General features: G+C 44.8%; 1 protein-coding gene and 1 pseudogene across 1 annotated transcript in view; one reads left to right on the top strand and one right to left on the bottom strand.

Annotated features, from left to right (window-relative positions):
* HAPLN3 (hyaluronan and proteoglycan link protein 3) overlaps nucleotides 1-17,837 on the bottom strand; it is a 39,533-nt gene extending 21,696 nt beyond the window's left edge. Inside the window, exons 1-3 of the mRNA XM_035131962.3 lie at nucleotides 17,714-17,837; nucleotides 5,281-5,429; nucleotides 1,752-2,120 (exon numbers count right to left, since the gene is read on the bottom strand). Coding sequence (XP_034987853.3) covers nucleotides 1,752-2,120; nucleotides 5,281-5,401 — 490 coding nt within the window. The 5' untranslated portion in view covers nucleotides 5,402-5,429; nucleotides 17,714-17,837. The remainder of the gene's footprint in view (nucleotides 1-1,751; nucleotides 2,121-5,280; nucleotides 5,430-17,713) is intronic.
* Nucleotides 8,195-9,175, top strand: LOC118093134 (geranylgeranyl pyrophosphate synthase pseudogene; annotated as a pseudogene).
* Nucleotides 17,838-18,276: the final 439 nt, after the last annotated feature.

Raw genomic sequence — 18,276 nt, 5'->3', positions numbered from 1 at the left:
CTCAATTAGAGCAGGAAAAAGTGGAACACGCAAACAAAATATCTGTTTTAAACTGATTGCAGAGAAAAAGAATGTATACATCAAGCAATTGTTATGAGGTCTAATGATTATATCTGTATTCAAGAACTTTGCCACTAGCTCTGTAACTGCTTCAGGGCCCCCATAAGTCAAAGTGATCAGGCGACACACATAGGAGCAAATAATAGGATATATTATATCTTTCCCAGTCCCTTAAGAAAAACTACAATAGAAAAGTACATGCAAGATAGATGCCCTTCAGCATTGTTGCAGGGTCCGCACCTGTGTTCCTTGGGGTTTTATTATATCTGCCATCGAATAGATTAGAGGGGAGAACATTAAGCCTTGCCAGAGAGGAAGCTTCCCTGTATTTATGGAAGATTAACCATCCCAAGCATGGCATTCTGTCTTTACACTTACCTGCCAAGTCCTGGACTGCAGAATCCGGGGCCGGCAGCCACGTGACACAACTTCCAGTGTCGCTCTGCCCATCTATGGGCACCAAAAATGGCCGCCTTCCAGACATGCGTAGACGCGACTTTCGAAGCCGGCACCGGCCATTTTCGGTGCCCATAGATGGGCAAATCAGGGGGGAAATTGCCGCCGGCAGGAGAATATAAGGGAGAATAACGGGAGGTGAAGTGATACGGGGGACCGCCGGGAAAAGGTAAGAAAAAACGGGGGTTTCCCGGGGGAAACAGGGTACTTGGCAGTTATGGTCTTTACAGCAGGGGTGTGATTTCCCAGTGACTGGGGGGAACAAGTCCTCATGCTGGACCCTAAAGTTCCTGGAGATCAGAGACTTAACCATTGGTTTGGCTCCCTTTAATTCCATGGTCAGGAGGTATGAGGGTGAAAGAGCAATTGAGCTAACTTTATACACCACAGCCTTCAACCAAGGTGACTCGAAAGAACCAAACATTGCCGCGGAGACTAAAGAACTGGAAGTGAGCACAAAGCAACAACAGAGCCACAAATGGATGGAGTGAATCCACAGTAAGCACCCCCAATGAATTCAAGACAACTTTCAATCTAAGAAACTTTCAATCTCCAGAAACCCACCTGGGAAACCAAAATATTAGCCTAAGGAAAAAGTTTGAGTTCCTTCAAACTTAAGGTAAGGAAACCAAATTGGTGCCTCAGAAAGAATCTGGGAAACCAATTTGGCATTATGAAGCCAAGATAGCTACTGGGGGGGGGATCCACCCTTTGTGGCAGAGGGGATGTGAATTTTTGCTCCCACATTTTCTTACGATTTGATCCGAGTGGATTTCCCCTGTACCCTCCTGCCTATAGCTTCGTACAACCGTTCGCCCAGATATTGATACAAACCATTTTCAGCCTGAGGGCCACATCCCCTTGAGGGCAACCTCAGGGGCCACATGCCATTGGTGGGTGGAGCCAGAGGCAAAAGTGGGTGGAGCAACGCATATACATTTTAGCTTTGTAGAGCAGCCTAGTTCCTACAGAGGCACATACTAACTTTCTATCCTCCACGCAGGCAAGCAAAAGGCAGGATTCAAGAACACTCTTGGAAGGTGCAAAGCAGAGCGATGCAGCGGCATGGCCTGGGGAGACTCCCGAGGGCTAGATAGAGAGGCTTGGAGGGCTGGATTTGGCCCCAGGCCTCAGCTTCCTCCCCACCGCAATCCAGAATATTTCAGAATTTGGTTTGAAGCTTGGTTATGATTTTTAAAACAGCCACTAGCTCCTGAATGCACCGTCCCACTCACCTTGGAGCGCTAGCTCCACAATCCCGCTCTCATCTTCTAGGCCATCGATGACCTCGCAGCGGTACTTGCCAGCGTCGTGCAGGCGCAAGTCATCGATCACCAGGGACGCTTCCTGGTCAGGCGCCTGCTGCAGGCTAGTACGCCCCCGGAACCCCCCAAAGCTCCGCTGCTTCGACCCAGACGCCACCAGCACATCCTGATCTTTGGTGTTGTCCTCCCGCAGCTTGGACCACTTGACGCGGATCTTTCGCGGGACGTCCAGCTTGGGCACATAATGATAGCGGCAGGGCAGCACAGCGTTGGCGCCACGGTAGGCATAGATGGCATCGGGGGAGGTCTCGACCGTCAGCCTTACAGCACGGAACTGAACTGCAGGGATTGAAAAACAGGGTATAAAATACAGTGGTACTTTGGTTCTCAAACGCCTTGGTACTCAAACGCCAAAAGCCCAGAAGGAAGTGTTCTGGTATTCAAACATTTTTGGGAAGCCAAACGTCCGATGCCGCTGTCGGCTATTGTTTCCGGGGCACCTGCACCAATCAGAAGCTGCACCTTGGTTTTCGAACATTTTGAAAGTTAAGCGGACTTCCAGAACAGATTAAGTTTGGCACTTTTGTTTTTGCTTTTTATTTTGCGTTATATTTTTTGAGGTGTTTTCTGTTAATTTGCTTTTGTGACTGTGTGGAACCCAGTTCAGCTACTGATTGACCGATTGTGTGACTGCGGAAATGGATAAAACCCCATCCAAACAATGACTATCATCAGTGCAGGTAAGAAAAAATAATAATTTTGATTTTTATCATGTACAATACTGTCTTCTTTATTTTATAATATTTTATTGGTTATTGCTTTCATTTTATGGATCAATGGTCTCATTAGATAGTAAAATTCATGTTAAATTGCTGTTTTAGGGGTTGTTTTTAAAAGTCTGGAACGGATTCATCCATTTTGCATTACAGTGGTGCCTCACTAGACGAATTTAATTTGTTCCAGGGGTCTTTTCTTATAACGAAAAATTCGTCTAGCGAATCCCATAGGAATGCATTGGATTTTTCTTGATTTTTTTTTTTTGCCCATAGGAACGCATTAATTGAATTTCAATGCATTCCTATGGGAAACCGCGATTCGCTAGACAAATTTTTCATAAAACGAATTCGTCTAGCGAGGCAACCTCCGCTCGAAAAATCATTTCGTTAAGTGGAAATTTCATTAAGCAGGGCATTCGTTAAGCGAGGCACCACTGTACTTTCTATGGGAAAACGCTCCTTGATTTTGGAACGAACCTCCGGAACGGATTAAGTTTGAAAACCAAGGTACCACTATAATATAACCAGGAACTCTTAAGGAACACATTCCCTTGGTGGTAAACTGTAAGGGATGCGTGCCAGTTGTGGGAAGAGCAGAAGTCGGCAATCAGGCAGGCCAGGTTCTGCCCTAATTTGTGGGTGCCCTCAAGCATGCAGCGCATGTGTGACATCACACAGCAGGATGTATGGTAATAAGGTTAAAGCTTGCTGGGAAATGATATATAATGAAATGAAAAGGATGTTTAAAATAACATTTGCTACCTATGCTACTCCTCTCTCCATTCTGATACATGGTTTTGGATCTCATGGGGGTTGTGGAGGGGGGCCCTTTTTTTTGGTACGGTATGTATTTTCTATGGCTATGAATGAATAAAGCCGGGAGTCGGCAGTGCTTTTGGGCTAAATAAAATAAAATAAAATAGCATTTGTAAAAACAAACCCAGAAGCTTTACTTTGGTGAATTATAGGAACAGAACTACCTAAACTGTATAGAAACTTATTCACATAGGCGACTACAGCGGCAGGAATGTTACTTGCCCCAAATGGAAAGAAGCAGAAGTCCCAGCAAAGGAAGAATGGATACAAAAACTTGTGGAAAATGCAGAAATGGGGAAACTTGCAGGAAGAATAAGGAATCAAGATACAGTAACAAACTTTTTATAAAAGAATGGAAATGGTTTATTGAATATATACAGATGAATTGTAAACAGATAAGAACAATGGCAGGATTATTCTAATAACCTGCAGTTTTAATAGAGCAGGCATGTCCAACTCCCAAGAGACTGTGATCTACTCCCACTATTTAAAAAAATGGCAGTGATCTACCCATTGGATTGACAAAATTTGTTGAGCTTTTTTGGGGGAGCCTTCACCAGAGAGATCACAATCGACCCGTTGGACATGACTGTAATAGATTATATATTTAAAGAAGATGAACAAACGAGCAAATTAAGTTAATTTGGATATGCAGAAGATATTAAAAAGAAATTTAAGGAACCACAGAAAGAGGGGGAAGGAAGTCGAGTTTTGGAATGTCAAAATGATTGTAAAATCAGTGAAATGTATAAACCTGAAAAGTATAAATAATTTTTTAAAAAGGTCACGTGGCAGGAGGAGGCCCAACAGGACTCTCACCACAGCCTACAGAAGGCCCCCCAGGGCCTGCCGTGGCTACAGGTAGGCCCTGTGAGTTGGAGTTGCACGCCAGCGGGCATGCTGACATCAGACATGCTGGCAATGGAAGGGGTCAGAGTCAAAAGTGGGCAGGACCAGCCCCATTTCTTCTCTCTTTCTGCCACACTTTCAATCCTCCAATAATTATTTAACTAACTCTATTTGAGTCCCATAGGAGGTGGTGGACTCTCCTTCCTTGAAGGTTTTTGTATGATAGAGATAACTTCCCCCTGCCCACTTACTCCACATAGACACCTCTGCCATGACTCCCCTCGCCTTACCCAGTTTTTAAAATTATTATTCTAAACTAAAATGCCACATGAGCAACGGCATTCACAATCCAAACATCCAAGAAGAGAGGTGCCCATTAAGACTGGTAGGGCAGAAGGGAGGGAGGCCAACAGTAGGTGGCGCCAGAGGCAAGGCCAAGCAGAGTCGATTCATTCTTGATTTGTCCTCCCTGCTGAGTGCTACAAAAGCAACACTGAAACTTAAGAAAGGGAAGCTGACAGCCAGGGACATGCCCTGCACTGATTATAAATAAGGCAGGAAGGTGGCTGAGGGCAGAATGAGGCAGCTGGGACAGGGCCCCATTTGCCCCAGTGGAGCAGCCTCATCTGCAGTTAGGTTCTCATGACCTGCTTTCCACATCTCTAAAGGTAAGAACGCTCTTGCTGGATCAGTCAAACAGCCCACCTAGTCCAGCATCCTGTTCTCACTGTGGCCAACAAGATATCTATGTCAAGGAGCATTCCCAGCAACTGGCAATCCAGAGACATATTGCCTCTACAAGTATGTGTAGAATCATAGAATTGCAGAGTTGGAAGCGACCAGGATCCAACCCACCTGAATGCAGGAATCTTTAGCCCAGTGTGGGGCTCAAACCCATGGCCTTGAGATTAAGAGTCTCATGCTTTACCAACTGAGCTATTCCAGCTCCTGACATCTCCTGGATCTGCCACAGCCTTCCAGCCCAGCCCAGTTCCTTCAAGTTCTCCCTCTTCAGGTGCTTTTTTGTTTTGTTTCCCCCCCCCCTTCCCACTTCTTACCTTCTTCGTCAGCCTGTCCTTTGTCACTCATGACCCGGTCGTAGTAGAAACCATTGTAGAAAGGGAGGCCGCAGTAACAGCTGCTCGCCTGCAGCAGCATCACAACCAGCAGAAAAAGCATCACTTGCAGGAGATTCCAGAACAGGGGCCTGTCCATCAAAGGAGGGGAGCAGGGAATTAGCAAACTGGTTAATGCACAGAGACTGTTGTATGTGAGGGAGGCAACTTACACACACACACACACACACAGAGAGAGAGAGAGAGAGAGAGAGAGAGAGAGAGAGAGAGAGAGAGAGAGAGAGAGAGATTTTTAAAAAGACACTTGCATAAATCTTGCACATACAAATTTGTATGTATAGCTCACAATTTAGAATTAAAAAAATTCCTTCAGTAGCACCTTAAAGACCAACTAAGTTTATATTTTGGTATGAGCTTTCGTGTGCATGCACACGAAAGCTCATACCAAAATATAAACTTAGTTGGTCTTTAAGGTGCTACTGAAGGAATTTTTTTATTTTGCTTCGACTCAGACCAACACGGCTACCTACCTGTAATTTAGAAATAATTAGTAAAATTTGAATGGGGGGGAATGCAAGGACTCTCACCAGAGCAGGATTGATGGCAACCACAATGCCTGCCCAATCTAATGTCCAGTACATACAAAACAACTAGTTACATGGACTTGCATAGAAGCATGGAATTGTACAATTGGAAGGTACCATGTGGGTCATCTATTCCAACCCCCTGCAATGCAGGAATCCTTTGCCCAATGTGGGGCTCAAACCCACAACTCCGTTTTCTTTTTAATTTCAATCTTTCCAGAGTTGTCCCGAGTGAATCTCGATCCCCCCATCTCTCCCACTTCCTCATTCATCACTTCTATGGGTCCTGCTACATGCCCTCTGTCTCTGAGCTCTTTGCTCTCCTACTTTTAAGGCTTGCCAGGTTCTGGGAGGTGGAGGGTCTGGAATGCTTTCTGATTACGTGTCCGCCAGGTGTTGCTCTGGCTCCCCCATGATTCCCCAAATTTCCCCCTCATCTGCCTCTGAGTTGCAACCTCTCTCAGCCCTCTGTTGTGAATCTAAACTGTCTTCTTCCTCCTCCCTGAAAGGGTCAGGATGGGGAGGCAGTTTCTATCATTCCTCCTTTGCCTAGTCCTGACACTGAGATTAAGAGTCTCATGCTCTACTGACTGAGTTATCCTCAGACCTAGGCCTCACTTCACAAGGCTGGAGCATATGTATACACACACACACACACACACACACACACACACACACACACACACGTTGCAATCCAAAGCACACTTACACTTTCCAAGGAGTTAGTGCTACTGAACCCAGCAAAGCTTACTTTTGAGTAAACACGCTTAACCTTGCGCACGGTTAGACTGAATCACAGAAGTCTGTGCAAGCTCCCCTCTGGCCAACAGAGGGCACTTGATGCCCACACAGTTCCCTGCTCGCATTCTCAGCTCTGGAATTTGACTTCTTGGCCCCCTGCTTAGACAAAAATTTACAACCTACCGGTATTTGAAACCATCACTGCTGCTGCTTGGAAAAGGAGGGGGCCTTGCAGAGACCTGGAACTCCCTCCTCTTCTTATGAAAGGCATCCAGTCCTTTCCCATCATTGCCACACATACCAGAAAATCCACACACTCAAGCTTTCAAAGGGCCATATAGCTCAGTGGCAGAACATCTGCTTTGCGAGTGAGAGAGGTCCCAGGTTCAAACCCTGGCATCTCCAGGTAGGGCTGGGAAATGACTCCCTGTCTGAAAACCCGGAGAGCTACTACCAGTAAGTATAGGCCAGGGGTAGGCAACCTAAGGCCCGTGGGTCGGATGCGGCCCAATCGCCTTCTCAATCCAGCCCGTGGAATCAGCATGTTTTTACATGAGTAGAATGTGTCCTTTTATCTGGGTTATTTGTGGGGCATAGGAATTTGTTCATATTTTTTTTCAAAATATAGTCCGGCCCACCACATGGTCCGAGGGACAGTGGACCGGCCCACAGCTGAAAAAGGTTGCTGACCCCTGTGGTGTAGGCAGTACAGAGCTACATGGGCCTTTAGTCTGATTCGGTATGAAACAGCTCTCTAGCTCCCAACTCGCCACATGCAAGGCCGCTGTCTGCACATTTTGAAGAGATGCTAAACTCTGCAATCATTAGCACACACACACACACCAAGATAGCAAACTCGGGTCATGAGTTATGATTGCTATGTATTTATCTTTTATTGCATTTATACCCCACCTGGTTCTTCAAGGAGCTTCAAGGTGGTGCAAATGGTTCTCCTCTTCCCCATTTCATCTTCACAACAACCCTGTGAGGTAGGTTAGACCAAGAGAAGGTAACTGTCCCAAAGTCACCCAGTGAGGTTCATGGCTAAGTAGGGATTTGAACCCTGGTCTCTGAGGTCCTAGTCTAACCACTACACCACAAAGGGAACTACCGGGAAATAAGGAGGTAGTAGTGGTGTGCTCAGGGGACTGTCTGCCCCTCCAAGCCTAGCAGAAGTCAAAACATCAGAGAGAAGAAATGCCATGGTGCACCTATAGCAGCAAAACTGGACTCCTTCATCTGCCCCAGCTGCAACAAAGCATGTCTCTCCCGTATCCGTCGCAAAAGATACAGAAGGCACTATAACTCTTCAACAGTTTGACTTTATTCCCAAAGTCAAACCGTTTATCTGCCATCGTTTCCCGAGACAAAAAGATGCCAACAACAACAAAACAATATTAAGAGTGAAAAATTCTGACACTGGGCTGAGACCGGCGGAGAGCCGGCGTGGAAGGCTGCCACAGAGAGAAGGGGCTCGCTCCGGGCTGGCGGAGAAGCGGCGGAAACCTCAGAAGATTGATCTACTTCAGAAAATGTTAAAAAATTGAACAAATGGAAGAGAATTCTGTTGGAGCCATACAACTACAGTACTGTACCTACTTCAGTTACCAGGAAAGCAAGTCAGAACCAAACTCTTCCAAGCTTTTAACCACTGGCTGAATGTTCCTGAAGATAAGCTACGGTACAAGTTATCATTGAAGTGACAGAAATGTTGCACAATGCAAGTTTGCTTATTGATGGCATAGAAGACTATTCAAAACTACGGCGAGGTTTTCCAGGGGCCCATAGCACCTATGGGATACCATCTGTAATAAATTGTGCCAACTTTGTGTATTTCCTTGGCTTGGAAGAAGTTTTAACACTTGATCATCCAGATGCTGTAAAAGTGTTCACCCGCCAACTGCTGGAACTTCTTAGGGCCAAGGCTTGGATATTTACTGGAGAGATACCTATACCTGTCCTACAGAAGCAGAGTATAAAACCATGGTTCTGAAAATAAACAGGTGGCCTTTTTGGATTAGCTGTTGGCCTCATGCAATTGTTCTCTAACTATATGAAAGATTTAAAAACCACTCCTTAACACCCTTGGGCTCGTCTTTCAAATTAGATATGACTATGCAAACTTGCACTCCAAATAATATAGTGAGAACAAAAGTTTTTGTGAAGACCTAACTGAAGGGAAGTTCAGTTTCCCAACTATCCACGCCATATGGTCTAGGCCAGAAAACACTCAGGTGCAGAATATTCTGCGACAAAGGACTGAAAATGTGGACATAAAAAATATTGTCTACCTTACCTGGAGGATGTGGGTTCTTTTGAATATACCCGGAAAACATTAAAAGAACTCGAGGCTGAAGCTTACAAACAAATTGAATCTCTTGGGGAGAACCCTGAGCTTACAGCACTACTTGAATATTTAAGCAAAATGTTCAAGGACAACGAGAACTGATACAATTGCTGGTTATATTTGCAGTAAACAATTTTGAAATAATCAAGGAAACTAAACTACAATATTTCTATCACTGCTTCATAGGAAATGTTCTCAAGCATGTATTAAGGGGTTCTGGGGTTTATATGTGCCCTAAGTGAACTTTGGACTTCTACTTTCAGCTGGGTATGCTATATTGCTGCACATTTCCATTAAAATAAAGTTGCCAACTACAACTTTCTATGGGAGTAATTTTTTAAAAACCAAATAGCTCAATAATGTCTGAGCATGCTCAGTGACCACAAACTTCCAAGGGTGAGAGAGGGATGGAAAACCAGGGACGGGAAACAGAATGGAGTTGACTCCTTCAGAGTACTCCACGCCGCATTATTTTTATACTGCCGTTAATTATTTGATTGCTTACGCTCCCTTCAACACAAGGTCCCTGGGCAGGCTACAGCAATTTAAAAATGCAATCGGTTTAAAGCAAATATTTTGTTTGCATGTTCCATTTTTCCTGCTCTAATTGAGGTTTGATCTTCTCTCTCTCTCTCTCTCTCTCTCTCTCTCTCTCTCTCTCTCTCTCTCTCTCTCTCTCTCTCTCTCTCTCCCACTTATTTCTGGAAGGCTGTCCTGTTGAATTACTCACTATGAAAGCCTAGTTTAGCAAGCTCATGCCCATCACATTGTGAAGACCAGGCAAAAGATTTGAGCAAATCATTTCCCTCCATTTCCAATATCCAGAGGTCCAGACAGGTAATATGTGGATGAAACAGCACTGCAGACAAGGAGCTGGTTGTTGGTAGGTTTGGGGAAACCCTGATATTTGCAGAAGTGCAAAAGAACTATTTTGCGGGGGCGGACACTAAGGAGTGAAACGCCTGAATACGTGCAAAGTAGCCACAGAATGCTGACCATCTGTTGGATGGGGAGGGGGACTGGGAGGGAGGGGAAATGGAATAGTGCATGCTAGAGGAGGGCATGGGTGGGTGGAATCCTGTGCAGAAACACTCCACACTGCAACATTTTGTTGCTTCTCCTAGTAGTTGTTAACATCTGTCCATTTAACACAGAGTTAATGGAGTTAAAGCAGGCGTACCCAGGCAGGTCGAAATAAGATTATTTTGAATTAAAAACTGGTGGCTTTCTTTCACTGATATGCCAAAAGTGGTTTCTTTTCAGGGTGTGGGAAAATGAGAACCAGTTATTTATTTTTATCTAACAAAATCTGAGTACTGCAGGAAACCTCTGAGCGGTTTTCGAAAAACATAAAATAGGTATTAAAATGATTAATTTTAATTAATTAAAATGGAACTTTGATGGAAGTCAAAGTAAAAGTGTGTGTGTGTGTGTGTGTGTGTGTGTGTGTGTGTGTGTGTGTGTGTCAATCAAAAAATAATTAAAAACTACCTGTAATCTGTAATTACAGATTAAAACACATGCCTGGGTAAGCTTGCCTAAATAAAAACATTTTTAGCATGTGCTGAAAGGAGTACAGGGAAGGTAGCTGCTTGATGTCAATAGGCAGGGAGTTCCAGAGGTAAGACATTGATTCCTTACAAGTGTAGAATGGACATTGTGTGGCACTTGCAATAGTGGCAGCCCTGCAGATGCTTTCAGAAAAACATGCCCCTCTGTGGGTGACATTCAACTAAGTTTAACACAGAGAATACCCAATGAAATTAATGACCGTGGCTAAGTTAGCGCCATTAAATTCAATATGTGGTATTCAATGCTGGTCCTACTCAGAACACCCACTGAAGTTAATAGACATGACTAACTTTCATTCATGAATGAGTCTACTTTGAATAGGACTTAGAGCAGGGGTCCCCAGACTTACCGGGCTTTGGGCCAGTGCCGGAGGACAGGGGAGTGCGCGCCCGTGCGCATGCGCACACGCACACGGTCGGAAAAATTTCGCCGAAAACTGCTTGTGCGCATGCGTATGGAAATGACCTCTTCTGGGTCGGGAGAGGCCCATACGCATGCGCACGAAGGATTTTCGGCGATTTTTTGCCGATTTTGAAGATCGCCGTCGCGCCGCGCGCCGTAAGAGCGGGCGGCGGCAGCGGGCGGGGGTCGTCGCGGGCCAGATTGGGAGGCCAATTGGGCCGCATCCGGCCCGGGGGCCGTAGTTTGGGGACCCCTGATTTAGAGGAATGGAACCCATTCGGTCTAGTCTAAGTAAAACATAGTTGAGTACCACCCTGTATTTCTGCACAACAGCAATAGTGTAATGCGTGATTACTCAAAAGTAAGTGTCATCAAGTTCAATGACACTGCTGCTTGACAACATATCCCTGTGCATGCTTACTCAGAAGTATGCCCCATTGAGTGAAGTAGGAGCTTATTCCTTTGTAAATCGATGCAGGATTGTGCCTAAATCTCTGTTCCGAGCATGCAAATGTTCTGAAGCAGGGAATGGGATGACCATCTATCAGGGATGGTGAAGCAGCGGCTTTCCTGTACTGGCAGAGGCTGGTCTCGATTACCTTCAAGGTCTCAACTCTACAAATTCACATTCAGAACAGGGGATCGTGCAGAGAGACAACAGGCAGCCTCCTCGGGGGTGGAAGAGGCACTCCTGAGTCGTTACACATTGGTCTGCTGGATGAAGAAATGAGGCAGGATTGCTCCCTGCTTCTGGTGGAGACAGATTGAAAGCAACAGCAAAAGACCAGACAAGCAATTCACAGGTGCAGTTGGCATGCCTGGTGTGTGAATGGATCTGTGCTTCCAGTTCGCAAGAGCCTCATAGAATCATAGAGTTGGAAGAGACCACAAGGGCCATCCAGTCCAACCCCCTGCCAAGCAGGAAACATCAAAGCATTCTTGACATATGTCTGTCAAGCCTCTGCTTAAAGACCTCCAAAGAAGGAGACTCCACCACACTCCTTGGTAGCAAATTCCACTGCCGAACAGCTCTTACTGTCAGGAAGTTCTTCCTAATGTTTAGGTGGAATCTTCTTTCTTGAAGTTTATCTGTTTTTCACATCCACACCAGCACTCATCCTGTAGCCCACTGGTGCACAAGTGTACGCTACAAAATCAGAAGGCACATCCTGCCTGCATTGGGTTTCCAAGTCGAACCTCCATATTTAGAGGATTAGCAGGGACTTGTCTTAAAATAACAGGGTGGGTGATTTTGAAACACAGTGTGAAATGACTACTAAATCCAGTGAGCATTGTGGCAACTTGAACCCCTGCAGTCTGGCTCAAGGTTATCAAGAAGTCACCTGGCCAGCAGGAAGCACCATTCAGTTTTTATGTATCGCCTTTTGTATAACCCGAGTGTCATCTACAACACAATGCTGAGCACCACTGACAGAAATTGTTCTGGGTTTTTTTGCATTCCCTTGAGTTTGCCTTTTGGCATATAAATTTCCCCCAGGCCTTCTGCCTTTATTAATTTGTTCGAGGGTAACTTAAGTGAAACATGGAACCTGCGTATACAGAATCTATACCTTAGATCCAAAGATGCTGATGACAAAAAGTGGATGGGCATGCCCTGCTTCTTGAACAGTTTCGGGAACCATATGGGGCTAGCCACTGTCAGATTACACAGACCTTATCCTGACCCGGCAGAGTAATTTTGATGTTTATATATGCTGTCAATTGAATCATTTATCCCTTCACTCAATCCAACACTTCTTACAATGCCCCCTCTTTGTTCTCCACTAGCTTCTCTTTCATCTCTCTCATGAGCTTCCTAATTCCCACCAGAAAAACGCGCTTATAGGGGGGGAAGGAAAACTCCTGTTACAGGAAACTGCCCCAGGACCCTATCTCTCCACCAAGCTTACATGGGTCTCCTTACAGCCTCTTCCTGCATAAAATGCTGGCTGTTCTTCCAGCCCCTTCCCCTACCAAAACAAGCTGTGGGTTTCCTTTACAATCTGCCCCCTCGTCTAAACTGAGCCATTACGCTACTTGCTCCATTAGACCAGATTACATAAATCTCAGTGTAACACTGACGTTCCCAAAAACCTTCTGTGCCCAGATCAACAATTACAATTTCTTGGTGTGTGCTGTGGGCATGCATATGCCTTTAAAACACAGCAATCCATAAACTTGGATTAATTTACTGTGGTTTTTTTTTAATCCTGTAAGGACAGCATCTACACAGGGGAGAGTTGCACAGTGTGAATCTGTGCTGATTCTTCTTGGACTGTACTTCAAATAGGGAGACCGAGTTTTTGTTCCACCATATCTTCCATTAGCACTGAAAAGGAAGAATTAAATGGGAGCGGTGGCATTTGCCCTGAATTAGATACACTGCATTTCGGAAGGGCAAATCCATAAATTTTGGTTTTGTTCAGTTTCTCATTTTTCTAATATTAAATTTGATTCTTCACACCAGTCCCCATGAACAGTCACTGTCACTTTACTGGAAATTTCTCCTAACATACATTCTTTTTTCATGCTTCCTAACTGTAATGCATTCTATTACAGAATCACAGACTTGTAGGGCTGGAAGGGACCACAAGCATCATCTAGTCCAAACCCCTGCACCAATAGACAGATTTTTATGCATATTTGTCACTCTTGGCTGGGGAACTGCACTGCAAAAAAAGTGCAAATAATTGTCACATATTGTTTCAGGAAGTTGAAATTAAGCAAGTTTGCCTCTAAATGCAAATGGAACCAAACTCCTACCCCATCCCTCTGCTGAATTCAGTCCAAACCAAGTCAAGTGTTTTAAGCCCACAATGATACCGGCAGGAAAGTACAGCATATGCTTAAAATCTCAGCTGCTAAAATCCATGTCAGGTGGATGTTAGTCATTGCATCTTTCCTATAGTTGAGACAGAGTGAGAGAACTTCTCAAGGCTTCCGTATTTCACAGCCCAGTCCAAAGGAAGGTAACTCAGAAATAATTCCCATACAATTTCAAAGGAGCATCTTTCCGAGTGTGCCCTGCAGCCTACAAGATGTCATCAAAACCACTTTCCTGGAAGTAAGCTCACCAAGGAATCTATGCTGTCAGCTGCAGGAAGGACAAAGTAGATTGCATACTTCTAAACTGGGTTGGGGGAGGTAAGATGTTGAAGAGAGAATGACAGCATATGACAAAATGAAAAAGGTGTTGAAAAACACCTTTATCAAGAAACCAGAAGCTTTTTTACTTGGGATAGTTAGAGAGGAATTACAAAAAAAAAAAAAGATACGACGTTTTTTCTGTATGCCACAACAGCAGCAAGGATTCTACTAGCTAAGAATTGGAAGAGTGAAGATTTACCTACAGTGGATGAATGGCAGTTGAAGATGATTGAATTTATGGAACTGGCCGAGCTAACCGGGAGACTTCATGACCAGAGGGAAGAGTCGGTGGAAGAAGATTGGCATAAATTTAAAGTTTATTTAAGAAATAATTGTAATATTAGAAATGTTAAGATAAGATTTGGAAGTACAGAGAGGCTGTAGAGGTGGATTTGTAGAGATAATGTAGTATATTAAGATTTAGATTTAAGGGTTAAATAAGAATTGAATGTTGTTAAAGAAGTTAAGATAAAAATTAGATGATTGTAGTATGATATAGAAATTGTTAGTTAAGATATTAATAAGATAATTGAAGTATGATATAGAAATTACTAAGGATGATATATAATGAAAAGGAGAAAGGAGGGACTTGAGGAAGTTAACAATGTTAAGACACATGAGTGATAAATATGGTTCTTTTTTCTTTTTGCATTCTGTATTTTGTATTTTTATGCTATTCTTTATTGTATTTTGATGATTTATCTGTTTTCTTTTTTCTTTTTTTAGTTTTATAAAATCAATAAATATATTTGAAGAAGAAAAAAGAGAGAATGACAGCATATGGAAAGCAATATATCAAATAACAATGACAATATAAAGTGTTACTATCGAAGAAGTCCTCCATTGGTCTTCCGCTGTGGGAGCATGACCATGTCCCTACTGAGTCGCAACCTGACCCAAGGTGAGTTGAAACAGCAGCTCTACTGCCTGTAGCATACAAACATTTGGAACAGTGTTTCCCTAACCCTAATCGTCTGAAAAAGGTTGAAAGGAATTACCGTACATCCCAATGAGATTTCCATGTGCTTAGGAACAAAGTGTAAGGAACAAAGAGTGCTGGACTAGGACCTGGGAGACCCAGGTTCGAATTCCCACACATTACACTGGGTGACCTTGGGCCGGCCACTGCCTCTCAGCCCAACCTATCTCACAGGGTTGTTGTGAGGATTAAATGAGGAGGGGGGAACCATAACGCACCCCCTTGAGCTCCTCGGAGGAAAGGTGGGATATACTTGCAATAAATAAATACAATTAAAATAAATATTGGGTCATTCGTTCACCTAGCTCCATTCTGTCTGCACTGACTGGCAGCAGCTCTCCAGGCTTTCAGAGAGGGGACATTCCCTGCCCTACCTGCAGATGCTGGGGATTCCACCTCGGTCCTCCTGTATGCAAAGAAAATCTCTGTTGCTGAGAGTCACTCCCCACCAATTCCACTTTTAAAAAATTAAGGGTGTCAATGCAGGAAAGAATTTGGCACCAAAAGCAAACACAACATCCTTGCCAACACAGGTCACATACCATACCTGCTTAAAAAGGTAAAGGTAAAGGACCCCTGACAGTTAATTCCAGCTGTGAACGACTCTGGGATTGCGGCGCTCATCTCACTTTACTGGCCGAGGGAGCCGATGTTTGTCCGCAGACAGTTTTTCCAGGTCACGTGGCCAGCATGACTAAGCCGCTTCTGGCAAAACCAGAGCAGCGCACGGAAATGCCGTTCAACCTTCCCACCAGAGCGGTCGGTACCTATTTATCTACTTGCACTTTTTGGGGCGTGCTTTCGACCTGCTAGGTTGGCAGGAGCTGGGACCAAGCAACGGGAGCTCACCCTGTTGAGGGGATTCGAACCGCCGACCTTTTGATCGGCAAGCCCAAGAGGCTCAGTGATTTAGACCACATTTAAAATTAATATACTCCTATCCCACCTTTCCTTATATACAGTTCGATGGGCAATAAGAATTCATTCATAATCAGAGTCTTTTTAAGGGAAGCAGTAGATTCCAGGAGTGGCTTTAGACATAGGTCAGAATTTCATCCTGAAGCAAAGTTCTTAACCTGAGGTACTATTTCTGGGTTAACGGAGTCTGTAACCTGAAGCGTCTGTAACCTGAAGTGTCTGTAACCCAAGGTACCACTGTACTAAACTAGCAGAGTTCATCTGAGCTGACTGACAGTATAATCCAAAGAATTTCGTCGCAAATCAGCTGTTAGTTTAGTATATGCATTGTGATGAAATATTACATTTTGGCAAGTTACAAGTCTTCCTTGATTACCCAGGACATATCTGTTGAAACTGTAAAGGGATCGCCTTGGCAGTACCTTTATTCATGCCTGTTGCATTCTTCCTTTCCTTTCAAAGATGTGCTTTGTAGCTCACTCTGCTTTTGCATGTCTTCATCCCTTCAACATTACCAATTTCACATGCAAAATTGGGCCCTTCCATGGCCTTAATATAGATTGTGAACCCCTTGTGTTTCCATTGACTACCCCTCATCCACGTGGGGTTCTCTTCCAACTCCTGCTGTCGCACACTTCATGTGCCTAGGCAATCAACGTAGCTCTCAAATTCCGATTTTAAAAGCACGGCAAACCTTTGGATTTAGCAGAATATGTGAGACAGCAACAGTCAGAGGAGAATTAAAGGAGACTCAAGGGGTTCACAATCCCATAAAGCAGGAGGTATGGACAGGGTTGTGTTTAACAGCACAAGCCTCTCCATGTTTACTCAGAAGTAAGCCCCACTGAGTTCAATGGGCTCTCCCCTCCCAGGTATGGGTGGGATAAGACTGCAGTTTAAACCAGTTCTTGATGCAAAGGTAAAAATGAGCCAGCATGGACATTTCCACTTTCCTTCCTCATCCGAGCTCACATCACATCAACAGCATTCACACTTCGAGGCTTGAAATCAGTTTGTGCTTAAAATCAAGAACCAGTTAAGAACCAGATAGTCCTTAAGGCTGCGGTCCTGTGCACGCCTACCTGGGAGTAAACCGTATTTAACTCAATGGGATGGTACTTTGGCAGAGACCTGGACGAGATTGCAAATCCGTCCGTCCAGAATGTGTACTGCATCGTCTGACCAACAATCACAGAAAATGCTTCTTTTAGCTCTGAGGAAGCGGCTGGAATAATTTCTCTTTTACACTTCGCTATGCCCAGAGCTCACCTCCCAATCACCACGGCAGCATTGATGGCATGCTCCAAGTTTGTATCCTACTCAGAGTAGACCCTCTGAAGTGAACGGCCATGGCTCACTAAGGTCCATTCCTTTCGATGGGTCTACTCTGAGTGGGACTGAGGTGGAGCCACCCCCTCTGGGGATTTTACGCCTGTCCCATCAATTCCTCCCTCCCACCCCCTCCAAAAGAAAGAAAGAAATCTTCTCGTTGTCAACATGCCTCCAGGACATGTTGGCAAAAGGGCGAACTTCCTACAGCCGTGCATTTAAAAGCTTCTGCACACTTGCTCCTCCCCCCCCCCAACCAAAGCCCTGCTTCTTCCAAGCGCTCCATCCCCTAGGACGCAAAGCAGGGTCCCAGAGGAGAGAAAGAAAATCTCTTTTTTTTCCTCTCCCCAACACCCCCAGTCCTGAGTTCCTCATTCCAGGAATCCCAAAACTTACAGATGAGAGCCAAACCAATCTCCTGGTCGAGGGAGAGGCGAGGAAAGGAAGACGCTGCTGGCTTGATCGCTCACTGCAGAGTGAGTGAGGAAGTTGAGCTGAAAGTTTAATGAAATGTGTAAAAGGGAGGGAGGGGGACGAAAGGGGAGCAGTCGCGGGCCGAGCCTCTGGGCTTTAAGGACAGCCTCTTAAAGGAGCAAGCACGCCTCTTCCAGTCCCCCGTGCCTCAAAGCAGGCTGCAGAAATGATGGAGATAACCAAGAGAGGGTACCCAGACCGTGTAGAAGACTGGCGCATCCTGCATATGTAATTGCGCCTGCTACTTGTTTCGTTTTTCATATTGTTGTCGAGGTTTTCTGGAGTGAACACCAATACGAGCTTGGAAACAGGCGTGGGAAATGGTGGTCCTTTGGGTGCTGCTTGACTCTGGCTCCCATCAGCCCCAGCTAGAATGGCCAATAGTAAGGGACGAATGGTGGGAGTTGGGGGTCCCAGCGACATCTAGACAGGCACACCCTCTCCATCATTGCTTACCAAGAGGGGCAGAGCTATCCATTATTATT

This window comes from Zootoca vivipara, chromosome 13 (assembly GCF_965207765.1).
Source record: "Zootoca vivipara chromosome 13, rZooViv2.hap1.1, whole genome shotgun sequence".
NCBI lineage: Eukaryota > Metazoa > Chordata > Lepidosauria > Squamata > Lacertidae > Zootoca > Zootoca vivipara.
Note: the sequence above shows the minus strand (reverse complement) of the source record. Positions and strands in the feature narration are given on the sequence as shown.